Source organism: Agelaius phoeniceus, chromosome 31 (assembly GCF_051311805.1).
Source record: "Agelaius phoeniceus isolate bAgePho1 chromosome 31, bAgePho1.hap1, whole genome shotgun sequence".
Lineage (NCBI taxonomy): Eukaryota > Metazoa > Chordata > Aves > Passeriformes > Icteridae > Agelaius > Agelaius phoeniceus.
Genome location: NC_135295.1, coordinates 5,934,289 through 5,959,835, shown reverse-complemented (window position 1 = coordinate 5,959,835; position 25,547 = coordinate 5,934,289). Strand labels below are relative to the sequence as shown.

At 57.6% G+C, this 25,547-nt stretch overlaps 1 protein-coding gene across 1 annotated transcript; it reads right to left on the bottom strand.

Annotated features, from left to right (window-relative positions):
• Positions 1 to 9,774: 9,774 nt before the first annotated feature.
• On the bottom strand, positions 9,775 to 24,232 carry LOC143696221 (Fc receptor-like protein 3). The gene is given in 13 exon segments (XM_077191930.1): positions 9,775 to 9,915; positions 11,814 to 11,935; positions 12,591 to 12,677; positions 12,742 to 13,050; positions 13,116 to 13,254; positions 13,256 to 13,410; positions 13,914 to 14,151; positions 14,836 to 14,852; positions 15,075 to 15,240; positions 23,069 to 23,143; positions 23,255 to 23,343; positions 23,432 to 23,599; positions 24,202 to 24,232. Coding segments are annotated over 13 exon segments (1,737 nt in total).
• Between the last annotated feature and the right edge of the window lie 1,315 nt (positions 24,233 to 25,547).

Sequence of the window (25,547 nt, the reverse complement as noted above, 5' to 3'; positions counted from 1 at the left end):
TCCCAGAACTGACTCACAGAGGCTTGGTCTTTCCCCAGCATCGCTGCAGGGGATGTGGCTGCTCTGGGAGGTGGCCCCTTCTGGGCACTCTCCTATCCCAGCCTTTTTCAGCCTCCTTGGCCGTCCCTCAGTGACGAGCCTCTGTGGCCCATGACCACAGGGACTGCCTGGAGCACAGGGCACAAATGCCGGGGACAGCGGGGACAAGGGGGTCTCACCTGGCCAGCAGAGCCATGGCATAGTGCTGACTGTCAGCACACAGCAGCATCTCCCAGGCACACTTGCGCTCCATAGACATCACCACGTGCTCACACCGCAGTCGGCAGAGCAGAACCTTCATGGCCTTCACTGCAAACCTGTGTGCAGAGCAAAGCCCAGGTCACACTAGGAGCGCTGGCGCTGGCCACAAGGGCATGGCAAGGACAGGAGGACTGGCACCTGTTAAGCATGATGGGAAGGCGCTGCTCCTCCTGGCACGCTCTCCAGAAGCTATCAACTTCCTCTGCTGGCGGCTGCTGCGTAGTGATGACAATATGGAAGAGCAGTGCCAGAAACAGTTGCTCAGAATAAGGGATCATGGCCTTGAGCAACCCGAGCACCTGCACAGTCACCAGAGCTGCCTGCAAAAGAAGCAGCCAGAGACAGCGCTCAGTGCCAAGGTGTCCATGGGGCAGGGCCCAAGGGCAGATGCAGGAGGAGCAGCGGGCCTGGTGCCCCCTGAGCCTGCCCCTAGCCCAGCTTTCAGCCCAGTGACTCCAGCACTGAGAGCACTGAGAGCTACTGCAGAGGCCACCTGGCGGCCCTGAGCATGGGCCCAGAAACTCACAGCCAGGGCAAAAACGTCCCTGTCGTCCCCATCAGAGGTGCATACGCTGTGCAGTGGCCAATCCTCCATTACACGGAGCAGTGTTGGCAGCACTTTCTCCATTGTTACTCCTGACGAGCCAATGCTTCTCCATATCCTCGCAGCAGCTCTCTGGGATCAGATCTCTGTGTCAGGGGCATCTCAGTCACAGTACTGTGCCCTGTGCAGCTGTGCGAGTGCAGGTGAAAGAGCCCCAGTGCCTTGGGGGGCAGGGGGGAGCATTGGCAGCAGGCTCGGGAAACAGAGGGGCCTGAGGCTCCTGGACCTCTCTGCCTGTCCAGCAGACCCCATAGCACAGGCTGCACAGGGCCACGGGCCCTAAAGGCTGCTGAGCCCTGAGCTCTCCAGGCACGTGGGCCCCGCACCTGTCACATGTTGGGGCACAGCGCAGGAGGGTCAGCACCACGTCGGCAGGGTGCTCTTCAGCCAGCCTCACAATGTGGCTGTGCAGCGTGGCATCCATAGTGCCATGGGACAGTAGAGTCTGGTGGATGTTTCTTACCATGGCCGGCACCTGGAGGAGGCATGGGGGAGATTTGGAGTGCTGTCCAAAGGAGCAACTTGCCCAGCTTCCCCCAAGAAGTGCTTCCCTTCCCGCCACACTCTGCTGGCCTCAAAGGCTGAGGGGCCCAGGGACCATGGCTTGAGGGGACACACCGTCCTGGCAGGCCTCCAGGCCCGGCCCCAGGCTGCTTACCTGCTCCTGAGAAGGAGCAGCACTGTCCACCACAAGATCCTTAGTGGGAGCATGAATCCCAGTGAGAGTGGGCCTGCTGCCAGTATTTGAGATATCCTCGGTCTCGGCGGTGTTGCTGTTTGTCACGGCCACATCCTCACTTGCTGCCTTGTCTGCCTTTGCCCTGTCCTCGTTCATTGCAGCCTCAGAGTCTTCTGAGCGCTCAGCCCAATCTGGGCTGACATCAGGCTCTGCCTGGAGCTCGGTCAGCCCCGAGGCAGGCTGGGCTGTGCCCTCAGCTGCTGTGGGGCCCACCTTTCTACGTCGTCGAATGCGCAGCAATTTCCCAAACATCTGCAGGAGAATAAAGGGCAGGGAAGCCAGGCATGCTCCGTGGCATGCTCCAAGCGTGCTGCTGGGCTCAGCAGGGACAGCAGGCCCAGCCCAGCTGGGGGTGGCTGCAGGTACCTTCAGGGTTTTGCGCAAGCGGCCACGGCCGGCTTCCTGCTCTTGTGTCTTCTCCAGGGCTGCACCTGGCAAAGAGCGAGCGCAGCCAGAGCTGAGGGGCTGCGGGAGAGGCCGGAGAACACAGCCCAGCCCTGCGCTCCCCAGGCAGGGAGAGCCTCGGCATGACCCAGGTGATGGAGCACGGCCACTGCGGGCTGTCTGCTCTGCCCCTTGTCCATCCTGTCCATGGGCATGTCCCCAGGGCATGGGATGGGATGGCATGGGGCCACGCTGGCTGTAGCCATCAGCCCTGTGGCCCAGCTCTGCTACTCACCATCCTGCAGCGTCTGGATCTGCTCCGGGTCTTCAGGCTCTTGTGCTGGGGCGGCTCCAGGGATTCTCCTTTTTTCCCCCCCGAACACTTTCAACAAGCTGGGCAATCTGGCTGCCATGCCAGAGTCTGTTCTTGAGGGCGCCTTCAAGAGAGATGCCTCAGGATATCGCCAAGTCAACAACTGCACTTGTGCCTTCAAGGCACCTGTGACAGACAAGCCTCAGGAAGGCTGCAGGACAGCAAGTCCTGCACTCTGCTCTTGAGGGCTCCTGCCACAATGACAGGAGTCTCCTCCTAAGCCATTCAGGTGACCAAATCCCACCGTCTGGACTTGATGGCGCTGGCCACAGGAATGGCAGACGCCTCGGGAAAGCTCCGAGTCACAGAGTCCCGCAGGCTGGCCTCGAGCTCAGCTGGAGGAATAACGCTGCAGAAAAGCTCTGGCTGAGACGAGAAGGAGCACGCTGTGCAGGGGCTCCTCATGGCACCGCTCTGTCCCCTTCTGTCCCGTCGCTTGTTCCGAGCACCCGGGCAAGCTTCTATTTCCCACGTGTCACATAGGGCCCTTGGTCACCGGCTTCAATTCCATGCAACGCTGACCCTGCTGCAGCGTGCCAGCCAGGGCCCTTGCACACACTGCCGCCTGCCCTGGGGCCGCCCCCAGCCCGGCCAAAGTGGCCCAGGCTGGAAGCAATCCCTGCACCCAGGTGTCTCAGGCAGCCCCACAGGATCTCTTGCAACTGCTCCAAACATCAGCAACTCAAGTACTTCCAAAAGTTGCAAACTTCTCCAATTAATAGCCACGAGAATGGGAATGCTTTGGAAGTTTCTTCCCTTCTCAAAGCAGCAACTCCTTTGCCTTAACATCATCCACTGCAAGTCACTTGACCAAACATAACACTACACAGAGCCAAAAAGAAGGCCGTTCTTTGATTGGCAAGTGCTTTCCAAGAAGGGATTATTATCTCCTCATTCTCTTAAAGGAATAAAAGCTCTCAAGAAATGAAAGACCACTCAGCGTTACAAGAGTAACCCAAGCAAATGAGTAGATGGCAAAAGGGCTAATCCTCCCCCAGTACAGATATCTAAGTGGCCAAGAAAGTACAGCTCTCCCCTCTTGTTCCCTGCAGGAGAAACAGGACCAGGAAAAGAAATAGTCACAGAGATTTTTTCTGCCCTCCAGAACCAAAGCTGTGCCAAAGCACAGATGCTGCCTTCAAAGGGACTCAAATTCCAGCCCAGACCTCTCACCTTCCAGAAAACTCCTTCCTCAACACCCAGCCCCCAAACACCCCCAGAGAAGCCCTCAACAGCCCGCCAGGACCCCCAGCTCTGCCCGTCCCTCCGCAGAGCTTTCCCAGCCTCCAGCAGGGCCCCTGCTTCCCTGCACCTGCCGTGGGATGGCACTCAGGAGGATCTGCTCCAAGGCCTTCCCTGGCTTGGAGCAAAGCCAGCCTGCCAGGCCTATGGTTCCTGGGTCATCCTTCCCAGCCAGCCTTCCTGTGCACGGCTCTTCCATGGGCACATCTGCGCTCAGCTCGCACTTCTCCACTCTGGCAGGCCTGCTGGGAAAGGATCCAGAGCAGCCTGGCAAGCTCTTTCTCCCGCTCCTTCTTCACTCTTGGGGGAGCTAGAACATCCCACAGGAAAGACACTGCTGCCACAAGAAGTGGGTGGCATCAGGCAGCTCTGGGGAGACCCCTCAGCACTGCTGTATCCTGAGGGAACGCTTCTGGCCATCCCCTGTGCGTATCCGCAAAAGCTTCAAATCAGCTGCCTCAGCTTCCAGGGCCTCTCTTGGCCAGCATCCTGATGTGGATGCAGGGCTGCTGCCAGGCACCGCTGGCACCCAGCGGGACAGGACCGGCTGTCTCGTGTCCACGCAGCAGCCCTGACACACAGCCAGGGCCATGCCGAAAGCAGACAAACTCTCCCGGCTCAGCAGAGAGGAGCAAGGAGCACTGGACTTCTCTCAGCCTGTCTCAGCTGGGCTCACTCCACCACACACCCCCATTTTAAGGCTGGCTGATGCCCAGCTGCCAGAAATCCCTGCCTTGTTCTCTCCAAGATGCACAGGGTGAGCCAATGAGCAGGACACCTTGGGAGGCCTTTTCCTAGGCCAGGGACACACCAAGATCAGCCAAGACTCTCCGCGCTCCCTGGCCCATACATCCGCGCTCTGTGCTTGCCCTGGGTCACAGCAGCTCCCACCAAGCAGGAGGCAAATGCATATTGCCAAGAGTTGAAACACAGCAGACAGGAAAGATGTGAAAAGTCTGTGTGTAAAGGCCTTTTAATTCACAGCTCTCACAGAGGGCTTTGGGGCTCATGGCTGGACAGAGATGCTCCTGCTCACACCTTTGTCCAAAGGGTGTAATACACCCTGCTGCAGGTGCTTGGGTTGGTTTCCACAGGTCCAGGCAGATGCCAAACCTACACTTCACTGCCTTTTCCCTGCCCCTCTGCCAAGTTCAACAGGCCTCACGGACTGAAAGGAGCACAGAAGAGAGCCAGAGGGGGACACTCACACTTGCCTCACTGGGAGCTCCCTGGGAAGCTCTTTCCTTGAGAAGCAAGCCCCTTTCCTCCAAAGGCGTTTCCCCAAATGTGCAGCTTTCCTAGGGAACACCAACACACCCTTAAGAAAAGCTGGCAAGGCTGAATGACTTCAGGTCCTTTCAGGACAGGCACTCCAGCTCTAGCTCCTATTCCCCCAAGTGAGTTTCCAGGTGCAGGTTTAGACGTGGAGCCCCAGGTCCTCTAAAAACACAAGCTGCCCGCTGCCTCTTCACCTGCCTCAGCTCCTGCCTGCGCTCACAGCACCAAAACCAGGCTGTTCCTGGCCAGGGACCAGAGCCCTGCTCCTGCAGGATGCTCTTGCCAGCACCTTCCAGGACTCTGTGCTGTGCACACAGCGCTTTTCATGCCCGCTCCCAACAGGCTTTGGAACACAGAGCACAACCTGGCTGGCTCTGCCACCTGCACAGCCCAAACACAGGTGGAGGAAGAAGAAGCAGGGGCTGTTTTGCGGCCATGCCCAAGAGAGACTGGAAGGGTGCCCTCCCTCTGCTCTCCCTTGGTTGGCTTTCTGCCTGGGTCTGAGCCTGGGGCTGCCATTCCTCACTTGTGGGGACCAGAACCACAGCCGGGATCCCGGCACTGCCTGACAGCGCTCCGGGCACTGCCTGTCGCAGTGAGGGTGGCTGTGACAAACCTTTGGGTCCCCTGACTTCAGGGTGAACATGGTGCAAAATAGGAGAGAAGGAGAGGGAACAATGGAGTGCCCAACAAGGAAATTACTTTTAATGAGAAATAAAAATGGGAACTATGCTTAGGAACAGAACACAACATAGGGAGAAGCTCCAAGGGCCACAAACAGGGAAGAGGTAACAATATATAGTCTTGGGGGTGGAACATTCTAGAAACCATACTCTATATGGAACACATGTAACCAATAGGGGAGTGGAACTTGGACTAATGAGCATAACTACTCCAAAGGCTCTTGGGAGGAGATCTGAGGCTTGCCCTGATTTAGATGAATGTTTCCCAGACCTTGAAGATCAGGCTTGGTTTGTTTGGTATGAAGTCCAGCTGACCCTATGCCTTAGTTTGGTTGACTCCAACATCTTACTCTTTTCTTGTAAAGCTAGAAATAAATTCCGTAGACACTGCATTTCTTGTAGTGTTAGGAGAAAAAATGCAACTTTATGGTCTCATTTTTCAATGGAACACCTCTGAGAAAGATCCTTTGTTAATCACACAGTGGGTTTTTCTTCCTTATAGGTCTCCAAAAACAATTTTTACAACCATGGAGATGACAGCTGAAATAATAATTAGAGCCAGAACGAGATTGCTAACGATGGCAAGCCAAGATTTTGTATTTATTTATTTAGCTGTGAAAAGGGTTGATTGGGCTTTGCAAAATTCAGACTTGCAAATTGCATCGCTAAATTATTCAGGTGTTTGTTCTATTCATTACCCAGGCCACAAATTGTTGCAAGCTAAATTAAGTTTTAGAGAAAAACCCATGCTAAGTGAGGAGCCTTTAAGTGCTATAACTCTCCTCACTGATGGAGCAGGGAAAACACACAAATCAGTAATAGTATGGCAAAATCAAACAACACAAACATGAAAGTCAGATGTTCAAACAATAGAGGGCTCTCCTCAGATTGCTGAACTGGCTGCAGTAGTTTAGAGCATTTCAGCTCTTTTCAGAACTTTTGAATTTAATTACAGATTTATCTTATATTGCTAGTATTGTTAAAAGAATAGAAGGATCAGTTTTAAAGGATGTTACAAATGATATTGTTGGCTTTCATGTCTTTCTACAATTTTGACACTCAGAACTAACCAATATTTTGTCTCTCATATCAGGGTTCATTCCTCACTTCCAGGATTCATGGCAGGCAGAAGGAAATGCGAGAGCCGACAAACTGACAATGGTTTTTGCAAACACTTTGCCAAACATTTTGAACAAGCAAAACTGAGTCATGCTTTTTTCCCATCAAAATGCACAAGCACTGGTGCCAATGTTTGGCACGAGCATGATTAGCACAGATCAAAACTGCACTTTTGGCAGCTGCAAAGGCACATGAGAGGCACAGACGTCAGGAATTCTCAATCCCCCCATTTACCTTCCAATTTCTAATGGAATAACGGCATTCCAGGCATTGGGAATTTTGAATGCTCCAACTGCTCTCCCCAATTCCCATTAGATAATGGCTTTCCGGCCATGAGGAATTTGAATCCTACAGCTCTCCCTCCAAATTCCCATGGAATAATGGCATTCCAGGCATCAAATCCTCCAGTTCGCCTCCAAAATTTCCCCCAAAACTATGGAATAATGGCATTCCGGGCATAGGAATTTTTGAATGTTCCAGCTCCTCTCCCAAATGCTCACGGAATAATGGCATTCAAAGTGTTGGGAATTTCAAATCCTCCAGCTCCTCTCCCAAATTCCCACCAAATTCCCATGGAATAGCAGCATTCTGGGTGTCAGGAATTTCAAATCCTCCCATTCCTCTCCCAAATTCCCATGGAATAACAGCATTCTGGGTGTCAGGAAGTTTGAATCCTCCAGCTCCAATGTCATATTCCCACCAAAACTGGAGAATGGGATGACTGCATTCCGGGCACCAGGAATCCCAAATCCTCCAGCTCCCCTCCCAAATTCCCATGGAAAAACGGCATTCTGGGCATCAGGAAGTTTGAATCCTTCAGTTCCCTTCCCAAATTCCTATGAAATAATTGCATTCTGAGCATCAGAAATTGAGAATCGTCCAGTTCCCTTCCCAAATTCCCATGAAATAACTGCATTCCAGGCATTGGGAATTTCAAATCCTCCAGTTCCCATCCAAAATTCCCCCCAAACTATGGAATAATTACCTTCTGGGCATTGGGAATTTTGAATCCTGCGGCTCCCTTCCCAAATTCCCATGAAATAATGGCATTTGGGGCATACAGAATTTGGAATCCTTCAGTTCCCCTCCCAAATTCCCGAGGAATAAGGGTATTCTGAGTGTTGGGAATTTAGAATGCTCCAGTTCTCCTCCCAGATTCCCACCAAAACTATGGAATAATTGCATTCTGGACATCAGGAATTTCAAATGATTCAGCTCCCTTTCCCAAATTCCCCATGGAACTCCCATGGAATACTGGCATTCTGGACGTTGGGAATTTTGAGTCCTGCAGCTCCCCTCCAATATTCCCAAGGAATGAAAGCATTCCAGGCATTTAGAATCCTTCAGTTCCCTTCCCAAATTTCTATCAAATTCCCATGGCATGGGAAATTCCCATCAAATTCCCATGAATTTCTCACCCTTGTGTACTGTCGCTTCTATGAATCCAGAAAAGGTCTCAGGAGGAACATGGACATATTTAGAAGTCCCAAAGCTTGAAAAGTGTGTTACATCTGTTTGCCAGATGTCATTAGGTTTCAACCCTTGTGAGTTTGTACCTAACATTTGTGGCAAAGAAAGAGTCTGCTGACACTGTGAGCAAGGATTCGCTACATCCCGTGCTTGTGGCAAAGTCAGATGGAATTGTTTTCCCAGTGCTCGGGCATTTTGATGGTAGAAATCATGAGAAAGTTTGGCCTGCCCTAACTTTTGTGGTGTAGTGACTGTCATGGCGAGGCCATCCGCCTTCACATCACCTTCCAGTGCAGGTCCAGGCAGAGGGGTGTGTGATCCAAAGTGCAGAAGGTTGTATTGCTGAGACCTGGGAAGTGAAAAGTTGTACAGAGAGGGTAATAACAGAAAAAGAACTTTGTTAGAGACTTCCTTCAGGAATGAGTGCTGAATTCTCTCAATGATTCCTGTACCATAAAGAGAATCACAAACAATGTTAATACAGCCCGGGGACATCGCAGGGACAGCCCAGGGCATTCCCGGCGTCTTCCTGGGAGTCATTCCCAGGGATGTCCCCGGGACAGCCCGCAGACATTTTGGGGACATCCCTGGAACATCCCGAGGCATTCCTGGGGACATTCCCATGACCATTCTTGGCAACATTCCCAGGGACATCCCGGGGCATTCCGTGGATCAGTAAAATCAGGATCAGGGACAACGGGATCCAGAAAATCAGGATCAGGAAAAGTGGGATTGGGAAAATAGGGATTGGGAGAAAGTTGGGATCAGAAAAGTGGGATCAGGGAAAATGGGGTCAGGAAAAGCAGGATCAGGAAAAGTGGGATTGGGAAAATCAGGATTGGGAGAAAGTTGGGATCAGAAAAGTGGGATCAGGGAAAATGGGGTCAGGAAAAGCAGGATCAGGAAAAGCGAAAAGCGGGATCAGAAAATTTATGATTGGGAAGATCGAGATTGGGAAATTTGGGATAGGGAAAATTGGGCTCAGGAAATTCGGGACGAGGAATAGCGGGATTGGGAAAATCAAGATCAGGAAAAGTGGGATTGGGAAATTTGGGATTGGGAAATTTGGGATAAGGAAAGGGGGATCAGGAAATTTAGGATTGGGAAATTGGGGCTCAGGGAATCAGGAGATGCCCTCAAAAGCCATGTTCTGGTGGGATTTGAGGATCCACAGCCGATCCGCGAGCTGCCACGGAGGCTGAGCCTCCTCCTGGATCCGCTGAAATTCATCGGTGCCGATGATGAGCGAGGCCAGGGGTCAATCCCTGGGAATTCTGGGGGACATGGGCCAAGATCAGTGACAGGGGAAAAATATCCCAGATTTTGGGGGGGAAAAAACACCAGATTTTCAGCCAAAAAATCCGGGTTTTTTTTTTAATATCCTGAATTTTGGAGGAAAAAAAACCCTGACTTTTCAATGAAAAAATCCTGAATTTTGGGCAAAAAATTCCTAAATTTTCAGTGAAAAAATCCTGAATTTTCAGTGAAAGAGTCATGAATTTTGGGGCAAAAGATCCCAGATTTTGGCGGGGGAGGGGGGAAATAGCAGATGTTGGGGGAAAAATGTTGGATTTTGGGAGCCTCACATGAGCTCCTGGATCAGGTCCCTGATGATGACTCGGATGCTTTTGGGTTTGTCCCAGAGCGAGGGCAGTGCTCTGGGGGCAGCGGTGACATTTGTGACATCGTGGAGCAGCACGATGGGGCTGGAGCGGCCCTTGGGCTGCGGGAAAGGATGGGGTGAGACTCCAAAATCCCCCCCAAATTCTCCAAAATCCCACAAAAAACTCCCATAAAAATTGCCCCCAAAATACCATAAAAATCCCCTGAAAATCCACCAAAATCAACCCAAAACCAACCCCAAACTCCTCAAAATCCCTACAACCCAAATTGCCCCAAAATCCTCCAAATCACCCCATCATCCTCCAAATTCTGCACAAAATATCCAAATATCCCCTAAATCCCCCAAATCACCCCAAACTCTCCAAAATCTGCCCAAAAATCACCCCAAATCTCACCTGACTTCCCAAAAATCACCTCTGAATCACCCCCAAAATCCCTTAAAATCACCCCAAAACCCCTCCTAATCCCCCAAATGGCCCCCAAAATAATCCCAAAGCACCTCAAAATGCCCTCCATATCCCCCAAATCACCCTAAAATCTCCCCAGATCCTCCCAAAATCCTTCCGGTGCCCAGATCCCCCCTCCCCAGCCCTGCCCGGTTCCCCTCCCGGTGCCCCCTCGGTGCCCGACCCCGCACCCGGCACTTCCCGGGTGGGCTCCGAGCCCCGAAGCTTCTGCGGAGCCTCCGCCGAGCCCGGGAGGGACCGGGGGGGTCAGGGGGGCCCGAGGTGTCCCCAGGAGGGTTTTGGGGGACCCGGGACCCCGGGGTGTCCCCGGCATGGAGGGAGGCGGATCCCAGGCAGGGGCGGCTGTCGCGTGTCGCCATTGGGGGATGCAGATGTCGCGATTGTCGCCAGGCCCGGCCGTAGGCAGCGGCAGCGGCTGTCGCGAGATGTCCCCAACGGCCCCCGGCGCGAGCGGCGCTGTCCCCAACGTCCCCAACAGCCCCGGAGGCGCGGGGGGTGGAGGATCAAGGGGTCCCGGAAAGGACGGGGTGAGACCCCAAAATCCCCCCTCGGGACACACCGACACCGTCGGTCCCCGCAGCCCGGGACAGTCCCGGCTCTCTCAGTCCGATGGTAGCCGCGACCGGCGACAGTGACCCGAGGCCGGGACTCCGCTCCCGCAGCGCCGGGGGCTCCTCCCCGGGGTCCCCGGTCCCCTCCGCCCTCCCGGTGCCCCCGGCCGGGGCTCCGCAGCAGCTCCGGGGCTCAGACGCCGCTCGGGGAGCGCCAGGTGCGGGCTTTGGGCACCGGGCGGGGATGGGCTGAGCTGGGGTGGGCCCGAGGGGCTCGGAAGCTGCCGGATCGGTGCCCGAGGTAACGGGGCAGCACCGCCACAGGTGCCCGAGCCCTTGGTCTGTGTCACCCCGAGAGGGGACAAACAGGGAGCGGCAGCTCCTTCCCCGCTCCAGGGCAGGGGTGAGGGAACCAGTTCGGAAATGCAGCAATTGATCATTTTGTTCCTGTCCCCAACGGACTGAGGGAGCCCCAAAAATCCTGAAAATCCCACAAGGATCTGCTCAACAACCTGACTGGGACCCTCCTCAATCCCGAGCTCGTCAGGCAGAGCTGAACAAACAAAAACCATTTCTCCCAGTTTAATCAAAAAGCTGCATTTTGGGTCCAATAAGAGGGACAAGGATCCTGTGCCCCCTGGCACTGGGGGAGGGAATGGGGAGCCCCTGGGGGTACTGAGAGCACTGGAATGAGGAGCTCTGGGCAGCCCCACATGGGAGCCCCCACTTGTGGGCAACCCCTGAGTATGGGAGCACAGGATCTGGGGGGGGAACACACGGGGAGTGCCCTGAGGCAGGGACCCGAGTGCCCCCAGTGCCCCCAGTTCGCCCAGTGTCACAGCACGCTCTCGTCATCACGGGGGTCCCACTGTCCCTCATGGGGTCCCGACAGCTCCACGTTGGCCACTTGTGGATCCCGAGGTGGGGCAGGGCTGGGGGACACCCGTGGGGGCTGTGAGAGTGACTCCGGTTGTTGGGACCTGGGTGAGGGGGGGGGTGACACCCGTGGGTGACGTGTCCTTGTCCCCCCCGAATTCTCCCTCTGCCCACTCGGTGCCCATGATGTGGGTGTTGAGCACAGCCCCCTCCTCCACGGGGGGTCCTGTGGGGATAAGGGGGGATCTCAGTAGTCTGGGGAAGGGAAAAGGGGAGTCCCAGCCCAAGCCCCGACTCACCTGTCCTGGAGCTTCCTGGGTTCTGCAAGGGAAAGGAGAGGGGGTGACGGAGGGGACACCGGGACCCCTGAACCTTCCTGGGACCTTGCAGCTCCAACCACCCACGGGACCCCCAAATCCCCACTGCAGCCCTGATTCCCACCAGATCCCTGATTCTCCCCAGACACTCTGAGCACCCCTGAACCCTCTGGAACTTCTGCACCACTGCAGTGCGCCCAACACCCCCGGTGTCCGCAACCCTCTGAGCCCCCAGAACCCCAAGCCTGGCAGGGAGGGGCACAGTGGATCTCCCCCAGGACGCCAGAAAGATCCCCCAACATCCCTGCACAGACATCCAGGAGCTCCCCAAATCCTTCAGGAGTTCCCAGTGCCACCCCAATGTGCCACAAAGCCCACCCAGCAATGACCCTGAAGCCCAACCAAGACCCTCCAAATTGCTCCCACATCCCCCAGGATCCCCAGCCGAGGTCACTGCAGGCTCAGTGTCCCCCAGCTCAGGGGCCCTGGGTGCTGCCAATCTCTGCCCCCACACTGGGGCTTCCCCTCACTCCAGGACCCCCATCCCCCCCCATCGTCACCCACCCCGGTGGTGCCACCAGTGACAGCCCCCGATGACAGCCAGGAGCAGGAGCAGGAACAGGAGGTTCCTGCCGACATTCACAGCCACTGCTGGGGACAGAGGGGACACATTAGGGTCACCTGGAACCCCAGGGGTCCTGCACTCCCTGGTGACCCTGTGGGACCCGCCCTGAGACCCAGGGTGTCACCTCCAGGGCCAGCTCTGGGCTGAGTGCCCGGAACACGCGGTGCCCGTCCTGTCCCAGCTGGTTGGTGGCCACACACTGGTAGGTGCCCGAATGTCCCACATTGACATCCCCAATCTCCAGGAGGGGACCCTGGGCCACCTCCTGCCCGTTGTGCAGCCAGGTGAAGGTGACAGGGGCTGAGCCCACCTGCACTGAGCAGTGCAGGGTCACGTTGTCACCTGCATGCACCTGGTGTGACAGGGGACCGGGGGTGATGGTGGCATTGGCCATGGGCACTGTGGGGACAAAGACAGGGCTGGCACAAAGAAAGGTGGGATGGGAGTGCCATGGGTGGGGTCACCTCCATCCCAAGGGTCCTGCTCAGCCAGGACAGTGACATTCAGGGGGTCACTCTCGGCCACGCTGTCCCCGTCGCTGACGTGGCACCGGTACTGGCCGCTGTCATTGTCCCCAATGTGGTGCAGCTCCAGGCAGGGGGCGGGAGCCCAGAGGTGCCCATGAGCCCTGCTCGTGCCAGGAGAAGGACAGGGGACCTGTCCCCACGGCCACCGTGCAGCTCAGCACCAGGCTGTCCCCAAGTGCCACCTGTCCCCTGGGGGGCTGTGCTGACAGGGACACCCCCAAGAGCGGGACCCCTATGGGGGGACACAGGAGGGTTTGGGGACCCAGGGGAGGTGGGGGACACAGGAGGGGAAAGAAGGTGATTGGAGGGGAGCAGAGAGGATCCCAGTGAGCAGCAGGGGACCCTAGGAGGCACGTTGGGACCTGGGGACAATGGCAAGACCCCATGGAAAGGGGGAGAGACCCAGGCAGGGATGGGGAACCAGACGAGAGACTGAGGAGCCTCAGAGAATGATTTGGGGTTTAGAGATGGGCGGGAGGACCCAGGGAAGGCACAGAGACCAGAGGGTAGAGCAGGGCCCTTGGAAGGGGTGGGGAATCCAGGGAGGGCTGGGGAGGACAAAGAGAGGGATGAGGGATGTGCAGGGGGAACTGGGCAGTCATGGGGGAAACCAAGAGGGACTTGGGAAATTTGGGGTGACCCAGAGAGGAGTAAAGGGAGGGATGAAGGATTCAGGCAGTGCTGAGGAAACCCTCAGAGGTTGTTGGGCTTCCCTGTCCCCATCCCTGCACTCACTGTGCACTGTCACTGTCACCTGCTCTGACTCTCTCCACTGTGACACCACCCGGCCCGTGCAGTGGTAGCGGCCACTGTGGTGCAGCCGCAGAGGGGACAGGGACAACTCACTCCCATCATGGAGCCCCTGCAGTTTCTTCCCATCGTGGTAGAAGTACACATCTGTGAGTGGTTTGTTCTGCCAGCTCCGGCAGCGCAGTGTCACCGTGTCCCCCTCCAGCAGCGCCCGTGCTGGCACCTGAGCACCAGCCAGTCTGGGGGACAGAGGGGTCCTGTCACACCAGGGCCATCAGGAGGGTCATGATGGCACCAGGAGGCACAAGGAGCCACCCAATGTGAGAGAGAAGTCTCCTTGCACAGGGATGGTCTGGGATGTCCCCAGAGGAGGGGACGGGCTCTGGTCACACCAGGAGGTGACCCATGGAGCAGAGCCCACCCAGAGCCCTTGGGGTCCCCATAGGAGCCAGGCTGGGGACAACCAAACCCCCCTCATCATGTAAGACTGTCACCGTAGGGCTGTGCCCGGTGCCAGGTCTGTCACATGTGTAGGTGCCACTCCTGGTGACAATGAGGCGGTCACGTCCCTGCCAGGGATGGCTGTCCCCTGGGTGGTGGCTCTGAATCTACTGGGCTGTGCTTTTGGGGGTGTCAGGAGATTGGAGTTCCGGCCGTGGTGGTGCTCACCCTGCACTGTCACTGTCACTGCTGCTGACCGTGGCTGCCAGGACCCCACCAAGCCCTCACATCGGTAGCGGCCGCTGTGGTGCAGCTGCAGGGGGGACAGGGACAGCTCGGTTCCCCTGAGGGACCCCCCGAGATCCTTCTCATCCCGGTAAAATCGCACCCTGCTGAGATGGTTTTCCTGCTGGCCCCGGCAGCGCAGTGTCACTGTGTCCCCCTCCAGCAGTGCCCGCGCTGGCACCTGCAGCACCAGTGGGTCTGTGGGACAGGAAGGTCACATCTCACTGATGAGACCATTCTGAGGTGGGTGCCCATAGCACCAGGGACATCTGGGTGCTCTGGAGTGCACTGGGCTGCACTGGCATGTCTCTGTGTGCAGGGCACAGGCTCTCGCCACACGAGGGGTGTGAGGACACCCATGGAGTGGAGCCCACCCTGACCTCTCAGGGGCCACCCTGATCATTAAAGATCCACTCTCACCATCTAAGACCCTAATGGGGGGGCTGTGCCCGGTTCCGGGTCTGACACACGTGTAGGTGCCACTCTCGGTGACACTGAGGCGGTCACTTCCCTGCTGCCCCCAGCGCTGCCCATCCTTGTACCAGGTGGTGGCACCGGCGGTCCCCGATCCCTGGCAGGTCAGGTCCTGAGGGAAGGAGGGTTTCAGGGGATGGAATGAACAGGAGAGGGTTCCTTGGGAAAGGGGTGCTGGGCCATGGAGATCCCTCAGAATGTCAGTACTGGGATGGGGGTCCCAGGGATGAGGGGACATAAGGAATGGGAATCCCATGTTTAGATTCCAGGAGGAATGAGGGTGCCAGGGATGAGCAGTTGCTGGATGGGCTCAGGAGTCTCAGCTCCTTCCCTGTCTGCCTCAGATTTGGTGTGACCCAGAGCAAGCAAAGCCCCCCTGGGATGCTTGTTTCCTGGGCAGGCATCACATGGGGGTCCTGGGTAGCTTGGCCTCTGTGCCCTCCAATGTCTTTGACTTTTTTGTGTTTTTATTGCTTTTTTTTCCTTATTTTCCTCACTTTTGTGCCAGGTGCCCTCTGCCCCCGTTCCTGGCTCAGCAATCCCGGGGAGCACCTGAGCAGGGAATGGGTTGGGGGGAGCCAGGGGAGGGGGAAAATGGGGAGCAGGGGATGCAGGGAAGGGTGGGGAGGCTGTGGGGGATGGAGGTGTTGGACTGTGCCCCCTCAACACTTTCATTTTCTTTTTCCTGGACAAGAAGGAAGAGGCCGTTTGTGCTGAGAGTCAGATGGGAAAAGGGGGGGGTTCTGTCCTGGGGGGACACATCCAGAGGCTCCTGTCCAGGGGGGATCCTGTCCCAGGGGTGACACATCCTGGGATGGGGGCTCCTGTCCCAGGGATGGCAGTTCCGGAAATGTCCCTGCACATTCCTGGCCGGGTGCCTGTCCCAGGGGTGGCACATCCTGGGGACCCCTGTCAATGCAAGGCTGGGGCCCAGCCATGGCCCAGCCCCACTGCACAGGGATGGCCGTTGCCCAGCCCTGCTCTGCCCAGCCCCAGGTGGCAGCCAGCACCTGAGGGTCCCCCCTGCCCCCTTGGCTTTGATTCTGGCAGCTTTAGAGCTGCTGCAGAGGTGAAAATTCTGTGGGTGGAAAAAGGCCCTGCCTGTGGTTTGCTCAGCCCTGCAAGAAGCACAAACCCCAAAGGGAGCCAAAGCAGTGGCTCTGGGAGGGCGTCTCATGGTTTTCAGAGCAGGGCTGGCTGGAAACCCCCACTGCAGAGGCTAGTGTGAGGGAACCAGTCCGGAAATGCAGCAATTGATCATTTTGTCCCTTGCCCCAAGGGACTGAGAAAACCACAAAACTACTGTAAAGACAACAACAATCTGCTCAACAACCTGACTGGAACACTCCTTCTTGAAGAAAATCTGCAGACTTCTGGAACATCATGGAATGAATATTTGGGTTTGGGCTCTGGCCACCAAATAAGAGGGAAAAGTGTGGAAATATTGAGCAGGGGCTGCACACGAGGGGCTGGGGAACAGGGGTGTCACAGCAGGAGCAGGGAGTGCCCAGGCAGGGGAATTCAGGGCAGGCTGGAGTGGATTTACCAGAGAATCAGACCCTGAGGCACACAGGGGCATTTCCACAGATTCCTGTGCACTGTCCCAAGCATGGACAGAGCTTCTCCCCTTCCTCCATGGGAAGTCAATCAAGTTTCAGGGTGGGAATGAGAAAAACGGGGAGAGTTCCTTAATATGGTCCAAGAAAAGGCTTCCTTAGGGGCTGGGTTGCTGCCCAGCAGGCAGGGAACAATCCTATGGAGCTGTTGGACACTCAGGGAGATTCCACACTCTCTGTTATCCACAAGCAAACGCTGCTGTGGGATGCACCAAGGGGCTCCTAAAGGGAACCAAAAAGTCTCATTTCATTGTGATTTGTGTTTTATTGTGAGGTTCTTGTTGAGAAAGCAATGGATTCTATAAACCAGAGTATTATATACCTTGCCAGATTGATTTTTGCTGAGTTTGTACTTTATTGGGAAAAAAAAAGGTGTGGAGAAGATTTTTGGTTTTATTCTATGGATGTGTAATTTTGTCTGAACCAATTGGGTATCAAGTGTTGCCTGGGATGGCTGAGCCAGGAAATGGGGCACCTGACCCAGGGGTGAGTGGGGAAGGGACACAGAGACTCCCAGGACAGCCATGGGGTGCCCCAGGGTGGGGACTGTGCTGGGCTGCTGTGTCCCTGTCCTCGAGACATATTTGCCACCCCAGTGCCCCCACTGAGACCTTTTGGGGACAGACACCACACCCTCTGCCCTCATGCTGCTGTCCCTACAGTGCCACCCCCACCCAGCCCTGTCCCTTCTCCCTTCAAGCCCAAACCCTCTGTCTCACTGGTGAGTCCTCAGGGGATGCCATGGCCCCACCCCGCTGTCCCCAGCCCCGCACTGGCCCTGGCAGGCTGGTGTCCCCTGTCACCCACAGGTGCCCAGACCACCCAGCTCCTGGTGGAGCCCCCTGGAGGCCGGCGGTGCTGTGGGACCGGGTGACTCTGACCTGCCAGGGCTCGGGGACCACCGGTGCCACCACCTGGTACAAGGACAGGAAGCACTGGGGGCAGGAGGGACTCGACCTCCTCACTGTAACCCTGGGTGGCAGCTGCACCTGTGGCAGACCTGACAGTGTGTTCAACCTGCCTGTGAACATCTCAGATGGTGAGGGGGGTTTGGGTGTCCCCAGCCTGGCACCCTCTAGACCCCGAGGCCTCTGGGTGGGCTCCGCACCGTGGGTCACCTCCTGTGTTACCAGAGCCCATCCCCTGCTCTGAGGACATCCCAGAGCATCCAGTGTGCGGAAAACCATGTGGGTGCTGGGGACACCTGGTGCGCTGGGTGTCACCCAGTGGGGGGATCCTTGTGACATGGGGACCCTCCAGATGCCTGAGATCTGACAGGACCCCTCTGTCCCCCAGACTGCAGGTGCCAGCATGGGCACTGCAGGAGGGGGACACGGTGACACTGCGCTGCTGGGGCTGGCGGAACAGAACGGTCAACTCGGTGTCCTTCTACCATGAGGAGAAAGAGCTGCAGGTGGTCCTCAACTGGACCGAGCTGTCCCTGTCCCCTCTGCAGCTGAACCACAGTGGCAGCTATTGCTGCAAAGCCTGGGTGAAACCCTGGGGGTGGAAGGAGTCAGCACCAGTGACAGTGACAGTGCACAGTGAGCACCCGACAGCTGCCACCCTGACAACTCCACAGCCCCTCCCCAGGGACTCAGGCTCACAAATCCCCCTCCCCTCTGGTGCCTGTGCTGGAGGGTCCCCCCAAGCCCACCCTGGGGTCCCCCTGACTCTCAGCTGCCTCAGCACCCCCAGCCCCCGGAGGCCCCGAGCCCCCCTCCTGCACGTGTTCTACCGGGACAGGCAGGTGGTGGGGGGCCCGCAGGGGTCCCCGCAGCTGCTGGTGCCCGCCATGGGGGTCTCGCACTCGGGGAATTACAGCTGCCAGGTGCACTCCAAGGGTGGGGCCGTGTGGAATAGCAGCACCTGGCTCAGCACCTGGCTCCAGGTCACAGTGCGCAGTGAGTGTGGGGATGGGCATGGGGAGCCCCCACGACCTGCTTGTGTCTTCTGGTTGGGTACCTCCATGTCCCCCTGACACCTTTCTTGGGTCCTTCCATCACTCCCCTTGTCCCCTCGCCCCTCTGTGGTGTGACCCCATACCCAAAATCCCCCACCACACCCATCCCCCCCATCCCTATCCCCCCACACTGGCTGCCAGCCCCTCCCTGTGGCCTCAGCCCTGTCTCTGTCCCAGCAGTGCCCGTGGCCAATGCCACCATCACTCCCAGTCCCCTGTCACGCCAGGTGCATGCAGGTGACAACGTGACCCTGCACTGCTCAGTGCAGGTGGGCTCAGCCCCTGTCCCCTTCACCTGGCTGCACAACAGGGTCCCCTCCTGGAGCTCAGGGACATCAATGTGGGACATTGGGGCACCTACCAGTGCATGGCCAGCAACCAGCTGGGACAGGACGGGCACCGCGTGTTTCGGGCACTCAGTCCTGAGCTGGCCCTGGAGGTGACACCGCGGGACAAAGAGACACACAGGGACATATGTGGGTTTACAAGGGGTCACTGTAGGGTGCAGGACCCCTGGGGTCATGGGTGACCCTGATGGGTCCCCCTCTGTTTCTTGCAGTGGCCGCAGGGGTCGGTGGGCCCCTTTTGTTCCAGCTCCTGCTCGTGGGTGTCATTGTGGCCTGGCACTGGTGGCACTGTGTGGGTGGGTGACAGTGGGTGGATGGGGGTCCCAGGGAGCTGTAGAGGCCCCCAGAGTTGGGAAGCAATAGGGAAGCACCCACAGCCCCAAAATTGTGACCTTGTTTGGGGGTCCTGTGGAGTATGGTGAGGTGCTGGAAGGTCCTGCATGGATGTTGGGGTTTCTTTCAGGGGCCCTGGGGGTGATGGGTTTTTCTGTCCCTGGCAGGCTTTGGGTTCTTGAGGCTGACTTGGTCAGGGGGTTGGGAGAGGTTAATAATTTCTGGGGGGCTTCGGGGATTCTTGGGGGTACCTTGGGAGTTAAGGAATCCTGATAATATTCAGGGTCCTGGGACCCCACCGTCACCCATCCCCTCCTTCCTTTGAAGCTGCCAGGAAGCAGCAGGAAAGGTGAGTGGGAGGCTCAAACCAACCGCTCTCCTTTTTCCCCAACCCCCAAGACCTCCCATTCACCCCCCCTCCCCCCACATCCCCTTTATTCCCTCAGGGCCCCCCTGGATCCCCCGGCCCCCCCAGAGGAGGGGGAGGTGCTGTACACCCACGTCGTGGTCACCAAGAGGGCAGGGGATGAGTACGGGGGGGACACATGCAGAGGGACATGTCACCCACCAGTGTCACCCCACCCAGATCCCACAGCCCATGTCTCTCGCAGCGTCTCACTGTGCCACCACCCTCCAGCATCCCCAGGTGACCAACGCGGAGCTGCGGGGACCCCAGGGGCGACCGCGGGAACCCGGTGACATCTACGGGAATGTGCTGTGACACTGGGGGGAACTGGGGGCACTGGGGGTCCCCACCCATAGGCACCCACTCATGTCTGTGCTGCCACTAAAAACTGCCCCTCCTGCACCCCATCGAGGCACAAAGATGCCAAAGGGCTGAGAGAAGAATAATTTGCTGTAACAGCAATGAGAGAGAATGAAACCAACAGCAACCGCAACAAAGTGCAGAGTCCAAAGGATCGCAGAAGGAACAATTTCCAGGGAAAGCCACAACGAGGAACAAATCCCAGATGTTTCCCTCAGCACATTTCTCCACCAGAGGAACTGGCAGGGCCCTGGACCTTGCTTGCTCTGGTGGCCAAAGCGGCCTCCAGGAGGCTCTGGATTCTCTTGTTTCCTGTCCCAAAGCCCTCCTCTTCCCTATTCCCTATACCAGGATGTCACAAAGGCCTTGTGGGGGTTCTGGAGCCTTCCCCTTTTCCAGGGCAGTTGGCATCAGGCCATGGCACAGGGGGGGTGTCAGAGACAGGAAAAGTTTGATGTCTGGAGACATTTTGGAACACCTCCATGTGGCCCGGGTGGGTCAGGCCTTGCTTTTGGTGAGACAGGGCCCCATCTGTCCATCAGTCTGTCAGCCATGGCACACTGGGGACAGTGGGATGCTCTGCCAAAGCCAGCTCCTGAGTGGCCGGGTGACCAGGAGTGCCAGCTGGGGAGAGGGTCCTTGGTGGCCCAACTGGCTTAAAAGGCAGAGCATGAGGTGACCAAGTCCCTGACGGTGTCTCCTCTTGAGAGTGTCTGTCCCATCCAGGCTGGAACCCAGGGGTTGGCAACTCATTTAAATGAGAAACCTCTACCAAGGAAAGTGGGAACATTCCTGGAATGGAAAGAAGACCCACATCTAAAACTCTTTTTTCATTTCAAAATGATTTGGCTTTCAGACCAAAAGGTAGGAAAAGGAATAACAGCTGTTTCCTAGGAAATTTATAAAGCAGAACAGAACCAACAACACAAACCCAGAACTTTCCTACCCACTCAGCACTGTTGGTTTTTGTGGCAGTTATAACCGCGGCCAGCAGGGGGCGCTGCAGGGAGCACTCCCGGCCAGCAGGGGGCGCCCTGCTCCAGCTCCATCCCCTCAGGGGCCATGGCGGCCTCGGGCAGGAGGGAAGAGGGGAAATCGCTCCTACTACAGAGCTATTATTCCTTTTCCAACACTTTTGCCTGGAAGCCCCATCATTTTTGAAATTAAAGAAAATATTACACACGTGTCTTTTTTCCATTCCAGGAAGGTTCCCACTTTCCTTGGCAGATATTTCTCATTTAAACGAGATGCCAACTCCTCGGTTGGGGACAGACACCCCAAAAGAAGACAGGATCAAGGACTTGGTCACCTTATGCTCTGCCTTTTGAGCCAGTTGGGCCACCAAGGGCCATCTCCCCAGCTAGCACTCCTGGTCACCTGGCCACTCAGGAGCTGACTTTGGCAGAGCATCACACTGTCCCCAATGTGCCATGGCTGATGGACTGAGGGACAGATGGGGCCCTGTCTCACCAAAAGCAAGGCCTGACCCACCCCAGCCAGATGGAGGTGTTCCAAAATGTCTCCAGACATCAAACTTTTCCTGTCTCTGACACCCCGCCCTGTGCCATGGCCTGATCCCGACTGCCCTGGAAAAGGGGAAGGCTCCAGAACCCCCACAAGGCCTTTCTGACATCCTCGTGTGTGGAACTGGGCTTGGGTGGGTTTGGGATGGGTTTGGGACAGGGGAGAAGAGGATCCAGAGCCTCCTAAAGGCTGTGTTGGCCATCAGAGCAAGGAAGGTTGAGGCACTGCCAGGTTCCTCTGGTGGAGGAAACGTGCTGAGGACAGTGTCTGGGCTTTGTTCCTTATTGGGGGCTTTCCCTGGAAATCGTTCCTTGTCTGACTGTTTGGAGGCTGAACCTTGTTGCTGTTGCTGTTGGTTTTGTTCTCTTGTTGCTGATTCAGGAAATTGTTCTTCTCTCAGCCCTTTGGGATCTTTGTGCCTCCACTGGGAGGGTGAGGGGCATCAGCCCCTGGGTTTCAGTGGCAGCCCAGAACTGGAGAATCCCATTCCCAAAGCCCAACAAAGCTGAACAAACACCATCTCTGCCAGTTTAACCAAAAAGCTGCATTTTGGACCAAATAAGAAGGAAATGGCTCCTGTGCCCCCTGGAACTGGGAGGAGCCTGGGGGGCCATGGGTGTACTGGGGGAACTGGGAGGGGAAAGGGGAGCACTGGGTGCCCTGTGCTGCCCCCCTGACTCGTGATCATCACCCCAGGCAGGGCCACAATGGGAGCCATGGGATGGGGACTCCCAGTGTCCGCCAGTGTCACAGCACGTTCCCATGGATGTCACTGGTGTCCTGCAGTCGCCCATGTGGTCCTGGCAGCTCTGCCTGGGTCACCTGGGGGTCCTTGGGAGGGACAGTAAGGGACACCTGGCTGGGGGTGACACCCATGGGTGACATGTCTGTGTCCCCACCCATCCAAACAGCTCCAGGATCCCTGGAGAGCTCTCAACATCCCTGCACAACTCTCCAACACCTCCCTAAAAGCCCCCAGGAGATCCCAGAGTCACCCCAATATTCCTCAAGGCCCTTCCTGGGACAGCCCAGGACCCTCCATAATGTCCCCAAACCTGTGAGCACGCCAAGCAAAGGTCACTGGGGGCTCAGCTTCCTCCAGGTCAGGAGCTTTGGGTGATGCCCCAAGTGCCCCCCAAGTGTGTGGGGCTTCTCCCCAGTTCCTGTAGGACCTCGGGCCCCCCTATTGTCACCCACCCCGGCGGTGCCAGCAGTGACAGCCCCCGATGACAGCCAGGAGCAGGAGCAGCAACAGGAGGTTCCTGCCGACATTCACAGCCACTGCTGGGGACAGAGGGGACACATTGGGGTCACCTGGAACCCTGGAGGTCCTGAACACCCCGGTGACCCTGTGTGACCCCACCTGTGACCCAGGGTGAGCCAGGTGTCACCTCCAGGGCCAGCTCTGGGCTGAGTGCCCGGAACACGCGGTGCCCGTCCTGTCCCAGCTGGTTGGTGGCCATGCACTGGAAGGTGCCAGAATGTCCCACATTGATGACTCCAAGCTCCATCAGGGGACCCCGGGCCACCTCCTGCCTGTTCTGCAGCCAGGTGAAGGTGACAGGGGCTGAGCCCACCTGCACTGAGCAGTGCAGGGTCACGTTGTCACCTGCATACCCCTGGTGTGCCAGGGGACCAGGGATGATGGTGGCATTGGCCACAGGCACTGTGGGGACACAGACAGGGCTGGCACTGGGCGAGGTGGGATGGGGGTGCCATGGGGGGGTCACTCCCAGACCGAGGGTCCCGCTCACCCAGGACGGTGACATTCATGGGGTCACTCTCGGCCACGCTGTCCCCGTCACTGACCCGGCACCGGTATTGGCCGCTGTCATTGTCCCCAGTGTGGCTCAGCTCCAGGTGGGGACCGGTGCCCAGCAGTGCCCCTGAGACCTTCCGGTGCCAGGAGAAGGACAGGGGACCTGTCCCCACAGCCACCATGCAGCTCAGCACCAGGCTGTCCCCAAGTGTCACCTGTCCCCCGGGGGCTGTGCTGACAGGGACACCCCCAAGAGAGGAACCACAATGGGGGGACACAGGAGGGTTTGGGGACTAAGGGGAGGTGGGGGACACAGGAGGGGAAAGAAGGGGATTGGAGGGGAGCAGAGAGGATCCCAGTGAGCAGAAGGGGACCCTGGGAGGCACGTTGGGACCTGGGGACAATGGCGAGACCCCGTGGAAAGGGAGAGACCCAGGCAGGGATGGGGAACGAGACAAGAGACTGAGGAGCCTTAGGGAATGATTTGGGGTTTAGAGATGGGCGGGAGGACCCAGGGAAGGCACAGAGACCAGTGGGTGGAGCAGGGACCTTGGAAGGGGTGGGGAATCCAGGGAGGGCTGGGGAGGACAAAGAGAGGGATGAGGGATGTGCAGTGGGAACTGGGCAGTCATGGGGGAAACCAAGAGGGACTTGGGAAATTTGGGGTGACCCAGGGAGGAGTAAAGGGAGGGATGAAGGATTCAGGCAGTGGTGGGGAAACCCTCAGAGGATGTCGGGCTTCCCTGTCCCCATCCTTGCACTCACTGTGCACTGTCACTGTCACCCTGTTCGACATGCTCCACAGTGACACCACCCGGCCCGCGCAGTGGTAGAGGCCAGTGTGGTGCAGCCGCAGGGGGGACGGGACAAATCAGTCCTATCATGGAGCCCCTCCAGTTTCCTCCCCTCGTGGTAGAAGGAGACCGAGGTGACCGTGCTGTTCCACCAGCCCCGGCAGTGCAGTGTCACCGTGTCCCCCTCCAGCAGCAGCCACGCCGGCACCTGCAGCACCAGCCAGTCCGAGGGACAGAGGGGTCCTGTTACACCCGATGGCACCAGGACTCCCCATTCGGAGACACCCAGCACACCAGGGGTCCTCATTTCCCACATGGTTTTCGCCACTCTGGGGTGCTCTGGGATTTCCCCAGAGCAGGGCACAGGCTCAGGTCACACAGCAGGTGACCCATGGAGCGGAGACCACCCAGAGCCCTCGAGGTCCCTGCAGGTGCCAGGCTGGGGACACCCAGACGCCCCTCACCATTTAAGACTGTTACGGGGGGGCTGAGCCCGGTGCCAGGTCTGCCACACTCATAGGTGCCACTCTCAGTGACACTGAAGTTGTCACATTGCTCCTGTCCCAGGCGATGCCCGTCCTTGTACCAGGTGGTGGCACTAGCGGTCCCCGAGCCCTGGCAGGTCAGGGTCACCCGGTCCCACAGCACCGCCGGCCTCCAGGGGGCTCCACCAGGAGCTGGGTGGTCTGGGCACCTGTGGGTGACAGGGGACACCAGCCTGCCAGGGCCAGTGTGGGGCTGGGGACAGCGGGGTGGGGCCATGGCATCCCCCGAGGACTCACCAGCGAGGCCGAGGGTCTGGGCTGGAAGGGAGAAGGGACAGGGCTGGGTGGGGGTGGCACTGCGGGGAAAGCAGCACAAGGGCATAGGGTTTAGGGGCTGATCCCAAAAAGTCTCAGTGGGGGCACTGGTGTGGCACAGAGGTCTCGAGGACAGGGACACAGCAGCCAACCCATGCACAGGCATGGGGACCCTGTCCTAGCACAGGTCACCCCTGCCAGCCCCACAGACACATACCCAAGACCCTGTGCCCATGGTCCCATTCTGGTGGCACCTGTCCCCATGGCCCAAATACCTGGTTCTTGTCTCCTTGTCCCTGTCCCTGCATGTCTGTGTCCCTGTCCCCACAGCTGCCCCAGCCCCAAGGTTCCTTCTGCCACATCCTTGTCCCCGCGTCTTCTTCCCCCTGTCCCTATCCCCACATTCCTGTCTCCTGTTTCTGTCCCCAAAGGTACCCCACAGCTCTGGTCACACTGCCTCCATACCCTGCTGGCATTGGGGACATCAGGGTACCCCGCAGCCCCCCTGTGCCCCCTC